The sequence below is a fragment of the Melanotaenia boesemani genome, chromosome 15 (genome assembly GCF_017639745.1).
Source record: "Melanotaenia boesemani isolate fMelBoe1 chromosome 15, fMelBoe1.pri, whole genome shotgun sequence".
Classification (NCBI taxonomy): Eukaryota; Metazoa; Chordata; class Actinopteri; order Atheriniformes; family Melanotaeniidae; genus Melanotaenia; species Melanotaenia boesemani.
This window is the reverse complement of record NC_055696.1, coordinates 13982291-13999443: the sequence shown is the minus strand read 5'-3', so window position 1 is coordinate 13999443 and position 17153 is coordinate 13982291. Positions and strand designations below refer to the sequence as shown.

Sequence of the window (17153 nt, the reverse complement as noted above, 5' to 3'; positions counted from 1 at the left end):
ATCAAATCCAAGATTGGCTCTGTGGTGTAATTGCACTAGATTGACGCGAGATGGTGCTGTTGTGCTGTTTTTATACTGACATTTATCAAACTGGCACAGCAAACGCACATATGTGCGCACCAAAGACCAGTCTTATCACAACACAGCAGAGTCTCAGATGGCACATTAGTTTAACTATTATGGTTTTATATCTAAAAATAAATAAAAAATAATAAAAGTGTTTCTTTAATCTGCCACATTGTTTTTGTTCACAGTTCTCGTAGCACCCAAGCAGGTTTCTTTATCAGGATAAGTCGCATCTAAATTATAGCTTTGATTGTCAAACTGTCACACAAGTATTTAATTCATCGTTTTAATCCTGTAGCACATACATATATTTTTAAAATAAACCCCCAATACCCTGTTTAATCATTAGTCCTGAACATATAGCTTTCCTAAGACGTCGACATGCCGAGTAGGCCTATAACTGAGACCTGAAATAAATAAACAAATAACGATAAGGGAAAGCTTACACATCGTTTTATTTTAATGTTATTACATCCTAACCTCTTTACTTAAATGCAGGAATTTAGTTCATCATCTGATATTCAGAGATATCTATTTTCTGTAATATTTATAAATGATACAGGTGTTTATTGTCACTACAGCCGTTCCTCATTGACACTTTTTTTATTTTTCTGTGCTGGATCAGCCACTGTCTCCGTCTATAAGCAGGAAAGCGGAGTATAAAGGACTCTTCTTCTTAATCAAGGTCAGGAGCGTTTTTCAACAACCTTTGGGAATTAAAGCCCTGGAACGGCGCCAGATCGCCCTGCCAATCATCTTCACAGCCGGCTGAATTATACCAAACTTGTCGACCTTTTGCACCTCAGCAGATCAATATACTGTTGTTGATTTTTATTCTATTAAAATACTTCACTGCGTTATCTATTAATATTTGTGTTTTGTTTTGGCTTTCCTCTTGGCGGCGTGATAAATAGTTTCAAATAACAGATGGTGCCAGAGGGAGAGACAAAGCAGGGAAATCTGCTAGCAATTATCCTCAATTATGTTCATTGTTATTTTGAGCTAATTATTGTTATTGTCACTTTTGTTTGTGTGTCTTGCGGCGCTTGGGTGCAAAAAATAAAAAGCGGGCCTGTACTGAAGACAATGGCAACCAGGAATAATGATGTGACGATGAAAAGTGGCTTTTATATTTGAACCTATAAGCGGCTGGTATAACATACAGAAAATGTAGATCTCTGGTTTTAGAATCAGATTCGATAAAAATGACAGAGTTCTCATAAAGGGAATTTACACTGAGAGATATTTATTCTTCTCTACGTTCCTCTAGGAAAAATTGATTTTGAATAAAGGTGGTTGTGTGTTTTTGCTGTAGTAAAATCTAATGATTTATTTCAGCTTCTAATAGCGCGTAAAATATTTGAGATATTAAAGTCTTGATGCCAGAGATGTCCACTGCGCTGAAATGCTGCAGAGCTCTTTAGCTTTCCCCCCCAATTTTAAGCTCCAAACAGCAGCTCTGTGTGGACACCGAGAACTTTCAATATTTGATTTTCAAGGATTTATTGTGCGTAAAAGTTTATCACAATTTTACTAAAAAGTGATGTGCAGTGAGATTTTTTTTTTTTAAAGAAAGGCAGAGCAGGTCCTCGGGCATGCAGGGTGGGATGGAAGGATAGAGGAGCTCCGTGGCAGCTGCAAGAGGCAGACCTGACTCCACTCTGGTCTTTGTTTGGGGGCGTCTTCTCTCTTTTTGCCCTGTCCCTTCCCCTCCTTTTCGTCGGTCCCCTCCCTCTTTCCTCTCCCCATCCCTCTCTCTCTCTCCCTCTCTCTCTCTCTCTCTCTCTCTCTCTCTCTCTCTCTCTCTCTCCCGCTCTCTCTCTCTCCCCCGGGGCGGGAGAAGCCCGTGTTTGGTTCTCAGAGAGGGTCCTTTGGGAAGAGTCACAAAGCGATTTCCTCAGCGAGAGCGCGGAGTAGCGAAAGCTCGGGAGTCATCCGCAAGACTAAGCGCTGCTCTGGACGTCAGCAACCCCGCAAAACATCCCGGACCACAGTACTGAGGCAAAGGAAAAGAAAAAGAGAGTGAAGAATGAGAAAACAAGAAGAAAGAAATTTAAGATAATGGTGACATCTTATCCGGGTGCTGTTGATGTCTTTTTCCTTTCTCTGACAGCTCCAAGTGTGGATCTCACAGCGCGCCAGGAGTGACTTCTAGACATCTTTCCACTCTGGGTCCATCTCGTTCTCCTCGTCCTTTTAACGATTTCTAATAATCATTTAAATGTCCGGACATTTTTTGGATGTCAGAGTTGTGGTAAGACGTGCCCCCGTTTTAGTATCCACTAACTCCTCAGGGCAAGAGTGAGAGGAATAAAAAGCTCAGTGATTGATTTCAAACGCAGCGCACGCATCAGTAACTAAGAGCGCACCCACGTTGCTCCGCTTGAATTGTGAAGGATCCACAGCAGAGCAAGTGCACAGTCAGGCGGATAGGCGTGAAAAGACGGAAGGACAGGTCTCGAGCTTCGGAGGTTTGTTCATGTTTGGGATTCAGGAGAGCATCCAGAGAAGCGGCAGCAGCCTGAAAGAGGAGCCGCTGGGAGGCATGAACGTCCGGAGCTGGATGCAGGGGGGCGGCGTGCTGGACGCCAACACGGCGGCCCAAAGGTGAGCTTTGCCCGAGTGAGAAGGAGACACTTCCACCCTTCTTCGCGTGGACTTCCGAAAGATGGAATCAAAGAGCGTTTTGTCCGTGAGGATCCTGCTGCTGCTGTCCGGGGAAAAACTTTTTTGGATTTATCTCCTGCTGGGAAACTTTGGGGAATAACGAGTTTAATTTAGAATAATTTTATATTAACTAAACAGTTAGTGGCAACATGGCTACGGCTTCACACTTTTATGCATATAAAGTGCACTTTGTGTTTGGATAAGGAATATGACATCAAAAGGAAGAAATAATTCATTTGTGCTCATGCTTTGGGATCAAAATTAAGAAAACCCTAGCTCTTTTCTAAACACACATCTTTGTATTTATTTAAACGAATTTAGCACAGAGCTGCATAAATGAATCACGATATCTTTAAATAAAAAGTCTTCTAACAAAGCATTTTCATTAGCATATATTTTGAGATGAGAATTGATATTAGATTTTTTATATATGTATATTTTATTCTTATTTGTTCTTCTTTGGCAGCTTGATAAACAAGATACGTCTTATCAAATCAAGCTCATACAAACTAAATTTTTTTCCTTAAGTCTTCAAATTACACACACACACACACACACACACACACAGACATATATATATATATGTCTGTGTGTGTTTGTGTGTTTTTTATTTACAGGGTAACACTTTAATGTCAATTTTTAAAACCGACTTCATCTCGCCTCTGTGTCCGCAGTGGAGTGGGTCTGGCCCGGGCTCACTTTGAGAAGCAGCCGCCCTCCAATCTGCGCAAGTCCAACTTTTTCCACTTCGTCCTGGCTCTGTACGACCGGCAAGGCCAGCCGGTGGAGATCGAGAGGACCAACTTCGTAGACTTCATTGAGAAAGAGAAGGTCAGTACAGAGAGTCGTGCTGCTCCCAAGAAACACGATAATTCAACATTCTGATATTTCTGCAGGCCCGATTGTGTGATGCTGATATCACTATTAAATGTCACTTTTTTAAACTTTCTTATCATTTTGATAAAAAAGTACATTATTATTATTATTATTATTATTATTATTATTATTATTATTATTATTATTAACAATCTAAAACAAGACATTGGCCTATCATGTGGTTTAAAAACAGCCCTGTCCATTCGTGCACTTGACGAATATCAAACACTTTTTCCACGTTCAGATTGTTTTTATTTACATCTCAATTCAAACACAACCGCCTGTTCTGCATAAACAACGGCGTGGAAACCTCTTCATCCATTATGACATCGAAGCGCAGCGAAAGAATTTACTGTTGGATTTATTGGCCCCTCCAAACATAACCAGTAATTACAGAGGAATTAAAAATCCACAATAACACCGTGATTACACATGAGAAAATTACAGGCCTGTGCATCCTTAATATTATAAGCCGTAAACATAAATCAGAATTTTTTATTTACTTATTCAAAAATGGATGAATAATTTATTTATACCGGACTCGCCCAGCCTGCATGTGCACAGAAGTGCTTCTTTAAAAATATATTTATTTTTTATATTTTTAATTTGTCCTGAACGTCTGTAAACAAATAGGTGTTTGTTGTGTACGTTTATGTGTATGTGTGTGTGTGTTAAGGAAACAAGCGGAGAGAAGACCAATAACGGGATTCATTACCGGCTGCAGCTTCTTTACAGTAACGGTGAGTTTCCCGACACACGCGCGCATCATACGCAGCCAATTTGCTCAAATCAGCTCTATTGCTTCTTCATATAAAATATGCACACATGCAGCAGTTGATTTTTTTCCCCCCACAAGATTTAATGTGGAAAAATGTCCCCTGTCCCCAGAGTAGTGAGATGAAATGTTGCAGAGGACCAACAGGCTGCCAGAACTTGTTTATGTCACAGAAACAGCAGTGCAGTTTCATCATATCTATTAGTCAAATTTCAGCACAGCTGTTGGAGGCGATTTGTAGCAGCTTTGTGGCTTTATCACTGTCACTGTCCCTAAATCAGGCTGTCCCATTAAAAAAAAAAAAAAAAAAAAAAAAAAAAAACTCTTGACAGTTTGAGCTGCAGCCTGCCAGCAGCAAGAATATTAGAGCTTCAGCCATGGCTGGAGGAATAAAGCACAGCCACAAAATGTGCCATGCACTTGTTGATATTTTAGGTCTGTTAGTGAAGAATGCATTTCAAGTGCACAATTAAATATTAATATGAACTGTTTTAAATGACAAACAAGGAGATAAATCAAACCGACTTAACTCAGGATATGTTTTGTGGTGGGAAGACACACAGGAGCTTTTTAAGATTTATTTACAAAATGTAAACTGATGAGCAGTAGCTGTTATCCTTATCTTTCAAATTTGCTCTCAACCTTTTTGGTTTCTGAAAATTTGCTGATTACATGTGAAGCAGGTCGTTGTAATCTGTTTTGTGCTGGATTCTGTCTTTTTTTTTTAGGCCTAAAAAGAAAAAAATATCAACACAAAAATGTAAAATATAAAAAAGGGGAAACAATTTGAATATTCTGAGTAATTTTTGTCTTTAACAAATATATAAAAATGAATGTGAACCTCCAAAGTCATCATTGATGTGCTGTAATGCACTTCAATGTGCTTTTCTGTAAGTCCATGCAAAGTTTATGATTTCCGCTCCTCTTCTGGCTCCCAACAGGCATCAGAACAGAGCAGGACTTTTATGTTCGACTCATAGACTCTATGACTAAACAGGTAAGCACACACTCACACTCACACACACACTCACAGCAGCCTGTCACCTCTCCTGTTACCTCTCTGACAATGAGCCACTCCACTGATCTGCCGCCCTCCTTTATCATGTACCTGCACACACTGAAGTCAGTGTTTGTGTGTGTGTGATTCAACGGGTGGGTGTTTCTACAGTGTGTAGGTGGGCGGAGGCACACACACACACACACACACACACACACACTGCATGACTCCAGGCGTTTTTGCCTGTGCTCCTCTTGCTGTGATTAGAGCAGAAGGGAACAGACGGGTGCTGAAGAACAGGAGCGTTATTCTGCAGCTCACAGTGGGACGTGGAAAGATATAACGGCACCTCTGGGATTTGGTCTGCTGAGTGGCAAGCATTTTCTGATCAGATCCAATTTTGCTGTTAATGTTTTTGTTTTGTTTTATTATGTATTCATTTACTAGAGGCAGAGAAAACAACAGCAAGAGGGGACAGAGCCTGAACAGGGCAAAGACAGAAAATTGTGTTTGCTTTTTTTTTCTCTCCTTAAGTAATCAGTTAGAGTGAAGTAAGATTTTTTTTTTCTGGGATAAACTGAGAGTGAGAGTTGTCTATCTAGTGTGACACAGAGTGTGCATGTGTGGTAAGGTATACGGAGCCAAGAAGCCACGCTATGCACTGAATACTTGCTAATGTGACTCCAGGCTCTGACAGAGTCTCACATTACTGCTGCCACACTGCACCACATACTGTGTGTGTTTGTGTGTGTCTGGCAGGCTCGCGAGACCACACTGTGTCACAATAACACTGTTTAGCTTGAGCTTGGTTAGGTGACCACTAGCGACACACAGTTGGGCCTCACAGCTCCTGGAAGCTGAAGCCACCAAACAAACACACACAAGCTGAGTGATGTCTGAAAATGTCTTGCCTTCATAAAAAAATTAGAAAGAGAAAAATCACTTTTCCTCAAGGTGATGATGAAGGTATAGGTGTTTGTTGTACCTGTGGACAACTGTGAGAGTGAGATGAACTGAAACACTAAAGCATACTTAGTTTAGAGTGTGTGTATACCTGTGTACCCTAGCCAGGACAGGGGGCAAGGTGTGTAAAGAAATCAGGGTTTGGATTTATTGGCTCACGGTAAAGGAGAATGAATGCAATGTCCAAATAAGGCTGATGTGAGTCTCTGGCTGTGTTATTCCCAGCAGTAGAGGAACATTAACAGGTGGTCAAACCAAAACAGTCATGTGGTTGGCTTAGCTGGTCAGTGATGTCATGACTGCTGTTTCTCTAACCACACACACTTGTTCCCAGTCATTGTTGTCTTGCCAAACAGGGAAAACTGAAGCCACCCAGCAGCACAGGGTGGGACTGGTGTCTACTGATTTTATTTTATAGCTGAAGGTAAAACCAAAAATTTTGCTTCAAGCCTGGATCCTTCCACTTATACACCGACTGAGTCAACAGCATAAACTTTTTTTCTGCAACAAAAGTGTATGCACAATAAATGTTGAGTAAAACAAGCTCCACCCTCTGCTCCAAAATTTAGAAAACGATATTGAGAAACGGAAAAAAAACAAAAAACAATGTTCTTAAAAGCTGGATTTGTGATACATCCAAACAATTTCCCACACAAGCATCACAAGTTAAACATCACCATCTTCACACACCGTCGAGTTGCTGCAGCTATGAAGAGGACCCGTTAATCTCCCCGGTCTAGATGCGGCCGCAGCAGTAGCATACCTCCTACATATTTTAACAACAGTTAAAGTCTAGAAATAGAAGAAGATAAGAGAGGATAAGGGTGAAACAGTTGCAATGAGGTATAATACTCTTGCTGCCATGCTGGATAAACTGCATGGATCATGAGGGATTTAAATGCTAAAGGCACGTCCAGGAAATATTCCTCTTAGAATATGGAGACTAAACCTTGAAAACGTGATTCACTACTTCACTAAGACCCTCAGTGAAAGATGGCATGGATAAAACAGCTGCTGGTCTGGAAGCGATGCCATTTGTTGTTGCTATTTAATATATTTAACTCAGAACTATGCAAATTACTTGTCTTGACACAAAGCATCTGGATGCAGCTTTCAAGACTGTAGAAGCCACTTTATAGTGCAGACTTTTAGTTTTTGGTGCTGCTTTGTGTGGAAATCTTTACAAATCAGGTTTAGTTTAGCTCACCTGTTCTGCTCTGTAATGCAGATGTCTGGTTTGGATGATTCTATTCTCAGTTCTGACTTTACTGCCAGAAAATGTAACACTAGCTCTAATGTTAAAGCTCCTATTTCTGTTACTCTTCTATTTTTGTATGCCTACCTGTTCTGTGTATGTGTTTAGGGCCAGTACTGATTATGTTAAATGGAGGAGGCGAGCACCTCCCAGTTTTCAGAAGCATAACATGGAAATCATTGATCACTGCTCCATCCCGGAGAATAAAGCTTCTGTCACCACGGCCCTGCCGGATCACTAGCTTGCTAGTCGACCTGACACTAACGCAGGGGGAAGTGTGTTACCCTGCTTAACAGAGCCTTGTTTACATGTCGTGCATGTCGCGCTTCTTCAAAGGTGCAGGAGAGAGCAGCAAAGATGCTGCCTGAAAGGCCCGGTGAGGTGGAGAGGAAGTAGACAGAGGTGGAAAAAGCAGAAGAAAGGAAGGAGGAGAAGTGACAGGATGAAGCATCTGAGACGATCATGGGCCGCGGTGGCAGGAGAAGTTGCACATTTACACAAGAGCCTGTCATAAAGGGCGGGTAAAATATTATATGTGAATTATTTTTAGTGTTTTCAGTTTTTTTTTCTTGGAGTTCCACATGACTCCAGGTGCCAAGCAGCACAGAGTTGTCAGGAAATTAAGATCTCAGTTTATGATCCACAATAGCCGAGCTCCTACAATGCAGGAAGTGGCACCACTTCTGGAAGACAGAGTCAAAACAAAGCAAATTGTTGGCAAAGACCAAGATGATGCAGAGGTAGGCAAAGCAAGGGCTCAGTTGGATTTCATTTACAGTCGGCACAAAGAAAAATGACCAGCTTATTTTGTAGATCTCTTATCTGTGTTAGTGTTTGAATGATCATATGTTTACTCTGCAGGATTTGCATGATACAGATGTGTTTTATTAGTTTTTAGCACTAATAATATGTGCAGGTAATCTAAGTTTGGATGTGTTCTGTTAGCGATGTTAAAGTTTTGAGAACCAAAAAGAAAACATATTTACAATTTTATAAATCCTAAGTCTCTAAGTTAACAAGGTAAATCATGGTTTTTAGGCTCTTTCCTTTCTTTCAGTGTGTAAAATCTTTATGAGGATGTAAAAGGTTTGCAAAGTTACAAAGCCAGAAGTTCACACTAAACAGAAGAAAAGTTTTATGCAAACTCACACTCAAAGTTCACCATTTAAATTTCTGAACTAAGTTTGTGGCCTCAAAATGAATTAGTCTACTTCTCATTTCTTTTCTTTTTCTTTATAACTTCCTGAATTATCCTAATGATTACAATGACTTTTAATTATTATAATTACACATTAGCTTTCATCAGTTAAAAACAGCATAGTTCAGTTCAAAATTCATGGAAAATATAATTTTTTTTATGCTTGCTTGTGGATACCTTGACATATTTAAATATAGAACCTTGACATTTAATCAGCTGACCCATCAGAGTCGACTGGGCCGTACAGGAGGGTGGGCTCAAAGGGACGGAAACTAAAGCTGAGTATTTCAGACACAAGGTGGTAAGTTATGCTTTAGCAGGGAACTATTTGAAAAAAATAATATATTTATATATAACATGTAAACATAGTCTAGTAGACCCCTAACATAAAAAAAACTGAACCTGTAAATGGATATGTTATGGGCTCCTTAAGATTAATTAATTCAACTGGCCAAAGGGTTGAAGGTTTATGTGTGTGGGTGTTGGCAAAAAACCACTGGATCAAAAGGGCGAAAAAATGGGAAGATGAGAGAGGCACAGATTAAACTGATGCATGTTTGTTGGGTGCAAGTTCGCTGGAAGCTGCCGACCCCTTCTTTTCCCATGGCACAATGAGCAAGACTTATTAGTGGCTTGAACAGATTTGATCTGTGCAATTCTCACTTTTCCTACATTTCCTGTACTCAATGTTGCTTTCAGGAAACTGTAATCAGGGTAATTTTACAGTTCCAGTGTTGATAGAGAGGGATTGCAGGCACATATCCAATATCTTCAGTGGTAGACTGGCTACAGTAGTGTGTCAATAACAGCTTCTTATCTTTTTCTGAGTCCATTTAAATTGTTTTCAGTCTGGATAACTATTTATTTTGTTTTTTTGGGTAGACTGGCCCTTTTGGAAATGTTAGCTTAGCATTAGTTGAGCCTCCATGTTGTTAAAGTTTCTGCTTTAATCACATATTATTTTTGTTTCATATTACACATCATGCTTGCATTGCCTGGGAGTGTACATCTCTGGAGTCCTGGACCACCATGAGGCTTTTAGGCTGCAGGTTCACATGTCAGTACATTTTCAGCAGGGAGTTTCAAATGGGCCACATGCACATGCATGGAAAATTGTAACTGACAAGGGCCCCAGGTCCTGAAACACAAGGGGGCTCCAATTCCTGAAAACACAGAGGGTCCTGGAGACAACTAGCTATTAGTATGAAATGTTTTAAGCTACAATAATGTGATTCCTGTTGCTGCTCTCTATTAATGTTGCAGAGCTACACGTTTCTGGGGGCCATATAGGACTAGTTCCTACAAATGAGGGGCTCTGTGCAGGATTTGCTCATACTGGGGTCCCATGATGGAACACACTGGCCCAAGGGTTCCTGGGGGGATATTATAGCCTCGTTCAAAATTTCTGCCTGCTACAGGCCTCTCCTTCATGTGGCTTTATGATGCTTTACACACCTTTGTTGCCCATTTCTGGAGTTAATTTTTTAAAAATGGAAAAGCACTGACTTCTCAAAAGATGTGACTGGTGCCTTCTGTCTTGTGCCTGATTCATCAGCAATACAACAGCTTCAATTTGACTTCACTAAGTAAAAGAGAGAGCGTTCAGTGATTGAAGCAGCTGATTTATCATGCATGTTGCTGAGCTTGAAGCTGATTTTTTTTGGAAGTTCACAGTTTATCTTATACTCCATGACCTTAACAGTGATTATGCATAATTGTTATTTCTGAATCAGTTCAGTTCTTCTTGCATAGCATCACTACACAGTGTTGCAATTTTTAGAGCTGTTAAGCTTTCACCACAGGAACTTAATTCACTAATGTTAACTTGATGGCAGCAGGTCGTCTGAACCTGAGCTGAAGATTATTACAAAGGACAGAGAAACTTCCTCGCTGTTCCCTGAGAAAAGCGAGCCTGTCACTCGGTGAGACTTTCCGCAGTTCAGATTGACAGATCAAACAGACTGGAATAGACCAAAGACAGGCAGGGTGTGTAAACTGATTGATGGATAGCTTACTGGTGTGTGACTTATGCCTGAGCTGTACTCTGAGCTTCTAAACACAACCAGGAACGTTTTATAATGGAGGCAGTTGACGCCTCAGCTGGAACGCCTTTTCAGAAGCAGAAAGAGTGGCTATTACAAATTTACAACTTAATTTGCTTGTGAGTTTCAACTTCAGAGATTCACCTACTCAGCATGTCAGCTGATGAGATGGGGTTGTTTTCGTGTGGATGTTCTAAAACAAGAGTGTGTGTGTTTATGTGAAGGGAGGGGGTGTCAGGCAGCCTGTGCTGAAACAATGGGTGTGAGCATCTGCAGAGAAGGTGTTGCTACTGAACCGTATGTTCTTTGAGGTGAAGTGGAAACCAACCTGTTAATCTCACAAACACTTTTCCAGTGTTCTTGTTATAAATTGTAGATGAGAAATGTTGGAGGGGGGAAAAAAGTTTATATATTTATTTTCACATTGTTTTTTTCATGGTATTGCTTTACTGGAAAATGTTATAGGTTCTCTAGTTTGGCAGATGTAAAAGGCAGTGTACTGAAATAAAGATGCAAATGAATTTTTATGCATGCATGCACTGGTGCAGACATTGACTGGCAACTTTCAGTGAGTGACAGTGAAGTTACATTACTTTTTTAGAATGTATTGCATTTGACACAATTCTTACATTTCTGATTTTCTGATTGGATCATTTCGAGTCAGTCACACAAACATCAGTTACATGCTTATCTTCATGTACCATAACTGGATGTCTGCTGTGAAAATGAAGTCTTAAACAATCTGTTATCATTTCTTTTTTTTGTGTCTTTGTCTCTCTTTTCAGCCGATTGTTTACGAAGGCCAAGACAAGAACCCAGAGATGTGCAGAGTGCTTCTGACCCATGAGATCATGTGCAGGTGAGAAAAGACTCCCCACATCTCTTCATCATCTCAGATTTTCCTTTTTATTTCTGCAATACAATTTGTTAATCTGTAGAAAGCTCCCATTAATCACCTCTTCTTACATTTCTTACTCTGCCCCCCCTCATTAACCCCCACCACACCCAGTCTCATAAACACATGCACTTGAAGCCACGTCTGCTGAGGAAGATGAGTTTGCTTGCTCACAGTTGTTGCTTTAATTATAATCTAAAGATGAATCTCTTTGGAAGTAGGCTGAGAGGAAAGAGGTCTATTTTTAGAGGCATTTTACCAACGTATCCTATACAATAGAAAATGTGTGCGCAGAAAAAATGTGTGGCTTGTGTGTGTGTCTTTGTGATGCCTGGTTAATTAGGACACAGAGAAACTCATTAGTCAATCTGAACCCTTCTGTTGTTTCGTAGCTAACAAATGGGCCTTCCTCCACAATCTGACTATAAAATATAGGCAGTGGCTCTAACATACACACACAGGCATATTTAAAGACACAAAGAAGTATGCATATGCACGCACAGGCCTGCAAACGGCAGTTATAAAAATTCAAATTTAGCACATGAATTAAGTTGTTCCTATTCCTTGACCTTGTCACAGAAAACTTTAACTGTAACAATATAAATGGTGGTTCATCTGTATGCACAAACAGGGATTTTAGCAGCGAAATCAGGCATATTTTATTCTATAGTTCGCTGAATATTCCTTAGGCTGCTCTGCTCTAGAGGAAAATTCAGAAGTGATTTACAAGAAATTTACAAATAAACTGTATCTGGACACAGATTTTACCATAAATTATTGTTGTTCATCATGTGGGGAATGAATTGTGAACATGAATAAGTGGTTTTACATTCCATGTGCAGTACACATGAGTCTTTTACAACACACTGTGTTGTGTGCTGTGTTTTTGCATGCAGGGTTTTTTTTTAAAACCTTTGTTCTTGGGGAGCAAAAGTGCCTCTTCAACCAACGTAAACACACTCCTGTCTTTAACAGCAGCTGAGGTCAAAGTTATGGCTGTTGCTTCATGTTCTCACATGCTGATTCTGCAACAGAAGCTCCACACATAGCAGACAATGTTGAATGTGCGCACACACAAAAAGCTCACAGTGTCCATTAATCAGTGTGGCTTATTGTCACGTTGATGCTGTTAGCCATATGCTCTCAGCCAATCTGCTACTTCACAAAACTGGTTGGAGCTTTGGCACGAACATGTGATGGGTTTTTCTCCAAAAAAGGATCTCTGTGTGTGAGTAAATTCTTCTTTTTTTGTGTTTTGGGGGGAGGAACAAACACAAAGTGTGACAGAACAAACTTGTCGCCTAAAAAGGTTTGAAACATTTCAAATCTAAATTAAAAGATAGTGGAATGATTCCCAGACTTTTTAAAAAGTTGTGAAAATAAGCTGGAAAAGTTGTGTAATGCTAAAAAAAAAAAAATGACCCAGTTGAACATTTTATAGGTTGTTGGGTTAGCCAACAGCAAGTCAGTAATGTGGCTGTTAGAAAAAGTAAAAATTGGGATGGGGTTGTCACGATACTGAACAAAAATGTTTCTTATTAAAACAGAAATCAAGGCTTTCATTTTCTATGACTCATTATATCTTTAAAAGGTTCCAACAATCCAGAAAACATGGGGCATAAAAGCTTAGTAAATGGCCATTATATTGGGGTAGCAATGCACTGAAAAAAAGATATGATTCTAGTATGGTTTACTATGGGGATCAGCAACATTTTTAAAAATCATTGTCAATAAACACAGTTCCACTGCTCCCACAAAAGCAAGTTAAAACTTTATCATAAAAAAATAATAATAAATACATTTTGCAGACAAGGTTCATTTAAATGAACAGAGGTGAAGTGGAAATCTGTCTTGTAGTGGAACCATCCTCCCTGTTATCAGAAGTCAGGATTCCTGGTGCTATAATGGTGCATTAGTGCATGTGAAATGGATAGTTTATGCATCTGCACATTAAACCTGATCCAGGCTTTGGAGCAACATTTGATGCCATTCAAATGGTGACTTATCAAGAAAATCTTGGCTTATTTCACCAAGATAATCCTAAGCCCTGTATACGTGCATGTGTTTATTCAACCTCATGGCCCTGTAGTAAAGAATTGTGGTGCTAAACTGTCTTGTCTGCCAAAATCAGCAGCTTAAATCCCGGTTCCACCTTCCCTCATCTCTAACAGATGAGAAGTGTGATAATGTTGGTTTGTTTAACCATGTGATTGTCTTTTTCTATGACACAAAACATAAATACAGCAGATGCTACCAGTGGAGCGGCTGTCAAGTTTTTGGTGTTTTTCTTTAATAAGTGATAATTAACTAAATCCATCAGGTATATTTCTGTTGAACAGCTCATCATTTTAACAAACTATTTCAGAAATTTAAGCTGTTATTTCAATGATATCAGGTGAAATGGCATCTCCAGTTCATAGTGTTCAGAAAGGTTTTGTGTCATGTGTGTATGCTTGTGTGTATGTGTGTGTGTATGAGAGAGAGAGAGATGCAGGGAAAGAGAGAGTAGATGATTAGATCACCAGGATTCAAAGCAATAAGTGCTACATTATCTCCATCCCAGCCCTTGTTTTCCTATTCACCTCCCCTCCATTTGGATCTTCTTCTTCCTCCTCCGTTAATCTCGTCTCTTCATCGACCCCATCCCCTCCACTTCTACACAGTCACCCATCCATCCCTACCTCCCACCCCTCCCTCGTCGATCTTAGCTTTCCTCTTTTCTCCCCATTCTTTTTTTCTCCCCCATTTCCTTATCTGTGCTTTTATTCATCTCTAACCTCTCATTGATGCGGCGCTGTTCTGCGAAAGTTTCCGTGCAGTGATCCAGTTCACAGCGCCACAGAAAGCAAACGGCAGGGAGGGCAGCGAGCGTGGCAGAGTAGCAGATAGTGGAGACAATGAGTAAGGTGTAACGTATCAGTCTCTTTCTTTCCCCTCTGCCATCTGTGACAGTGGGAAACCTGAGATGTCTCCCCTTCCTCTTCTTCCCACCCAAATCCCTTCTCTCCCCTCCCCTCCCCCTTCTTGTTTTCCCTCCCACGTTCACCCCTCTTACGCTTTACTGCCACTTCCCCCATCTTTATCCTCCTCCCTCCTACTTACACCTTTATTCATAATTGATGCACACAAAGAAAGGCTCTTTGACACACTTGTAGTACATATGTGTGAATTTCTGTATGCCAGCCAGGTTTTTTGCTCATGGTGTGCTTCCCGCCCACATAATCTTTGAGCTGTCGAGCTCTCAACCCTCCAACTTACCTGTTTATTGTGCATTTTGGCACCAGTGAAGGTTGTCATGTAGAATTTTTAAAGGCATGCATGGTCACTTTTCTCTTCCAGTTTAATTAAACTTGCTTTTTTAAATAAATAAACCCAGTTGAGGTGTTACCTTCTCTTATTTTATTATCTCACTACTCATTTAAGTGTTTTGTGGAACTTAAAAGTGGTAGATAGTTTTATGTAATTAAAAACTTAGGGCTGTCATGATTTGTAAAGTCAAATACAGGAAATTTAGAAACTACTACAATTTCTACTGTGAACTAATGTGCCTGTGAAGTGGCTGTGAAGGGACGTGTGTAGTTCTGCAGCAGAACAGTGTTCATGCAGAAATCAAAGTATCATCCAGATGCAAAGCAGGGAGAATGTCACAGAAGAGCATTGTTTAAAACTTCATCCCACCTCCGCTGGCTTCCATCTTTCCATTGCTTACCCTTCCGCCGTGTCTTCTAGAGGTAAACGACAAACAAGCATCCAAGCCAGCCACCTTTATCGCTTTGTTCTCCACTTCTTATGTAGGTGCACTTAGGCAATGGACAAAAATCAGGGTTGGTCAGTCTGTGTCTGTGTACCAGTTAGAAGTCATCCATCAGCAGCTGACCACAATAGTTACCACAACATGAACATACTTTTGTGAATAACTCTCAGCCCAACGTACTCCCCAGCTGGCTTGTTTCTCTAAAACCTGGTGTATTTCTTTCATGCACTGTTATGCTCTCACTATCTGTGTCATCGAAGACTATTTTTAGCCGCACTGTCAGCGTGGATCTGCTCAATAGACTTTCAGTAAAACTCCTGTTGGCCTTTTTTTTTTTTGACTGATATGATCAAATGTGAATTTGGTAGTAAGCTCCCTGCTCATACTGTCATATTATGCTGTAACACTCCAATTTAAGTCTAAATTGGAACTTTCATATAATGTGTTGAATAGTCTCTGAGTCAAACTCACTTTGCTCTGTGTCTTCTCTTTCTTTGACTCTTCTCTTCTCTTAGTCGATGCTGTGACAAGAAGAGCTGTGGAAACCGTAATGAGACACCCTCAGACCCCGTTATCATCGACAGGTACTGACTCTCACTTTGCCCTTTCTTTTTTTCTCCCACTCTATCCCCTGCACATACACAGGCCAGACATATTGGATGAGGGACTGTGCTGACCTGTTTGGGTAGCAGGATGGGACGGGATGTTTGTGTGGCTAGATGATCTCATACTTATTGTGCCTTATTTTTTGAGACAGAGGGAAACGTCTTAGAGAAAAGCTTTTCATTTAAACAATGAAGCTTCCCAGTGGTGAAAGTGGCAGCATTTAAAAGTCCACACACCCTTACAGATCAAGTGAAAGTCCATTTCAAGTGTGTTATCACCAATCTGTTCAGAGGGGATATGAATGCACTTCAGCAGCTCTGTTGCAACCTAAACACTTGTGCATACCTTCAGACTCAGGTGAACAACCAGTACTTTGATGAATGAATGTCTCCTCCACATAAAGCAAAATTAAAAAGCTGCGTACAAGCAGGAGCTGTCTGCTGTTCTCGTTCTGCATCTGTGTGTCTGTCTTTCTTCCTGCCTGTCTGTCTGTCAGAGTGGAGGACTGAAGTTATCCCTCCCTTAACACCCGTCCCACCCCTCTTTCTGTCTCTCCTACAGCAGCACAGAAAAATGGGTCATGAGCAAAGAAAGAAGTGGCAGAGAAAAACTGAAATGAGAGCCAACCTTGTTTTAATCTGATTCCTACTTGGCAGTTGTTTTAACCCTGTGTGAGCAGTTTTGACTGCAGGCACATCTGTGTATGTTTGGATAATTCACAGGGAGAGGAGTGAAATATCCTCGTCACTGTCACCACATTACTACCAAACATGAGTTTTTTTGTCATAAGCAGCAGGAGAGAAAACACACCTCAGCTAACTGTTCAGCATCTGGCTTCATGTAGACTGGCATGAAAATTAGTCTCTTTTTTTGCAGCATGACCAGATATGATGATATTGTGAATTTAGAATATATAAATATAATATTAATATATTAATGCACCTTGGACTTGATGTTGCTGTATTATAAGGTTCAGTCTTAGACCAGTGACCATTTCAGTACCCCTATAGGTATGTGGCTTGTCGCCAGACCTTTCCAGGCTTCTCATTTTATAGATGT

General features: G+C 40.3%; 1 protein-coding gene across 1 annotated transcript in view; it reads left to right on the top strand.

Moving 5' to 3' along the window:
- Positions 1 to 1968: 1968 nt before the first annotated feature.
- The window catches only part of LOC121654758 (transcription factor COE1-like), a 95325-nt gene continuing 80140 nt past the window's right edge, over positions 1969 to 17153 (top strand). Inside the window, exons 1-6 of the mRNA XM_042009030.1 lie at positions 1969 to 2673; positions 3408 to 3564; positions 4286 to 4349; positions 5326 to 5381; positions 11625 to 11698; positions 16004 to 16072. Coding sequence (XP_041864964.1) covers positions 2546 to 2673; positions 3408 to 3564; positions 4286 to 4349; positions 5326 to 5381; positions 11625 to 11698; positions 16004 to 16072 — 548 coding nt within the window. The 5' untranslated portion in view covers positions 1969 to 2545. The remainder of the gene's footprint in view (positions 2674 to 3407; positions 3565 to 4285; positions 4350 to 5325; positions 5382 to 11624; positions 11699 to 16003; positions 16073 to 17153) is intronic.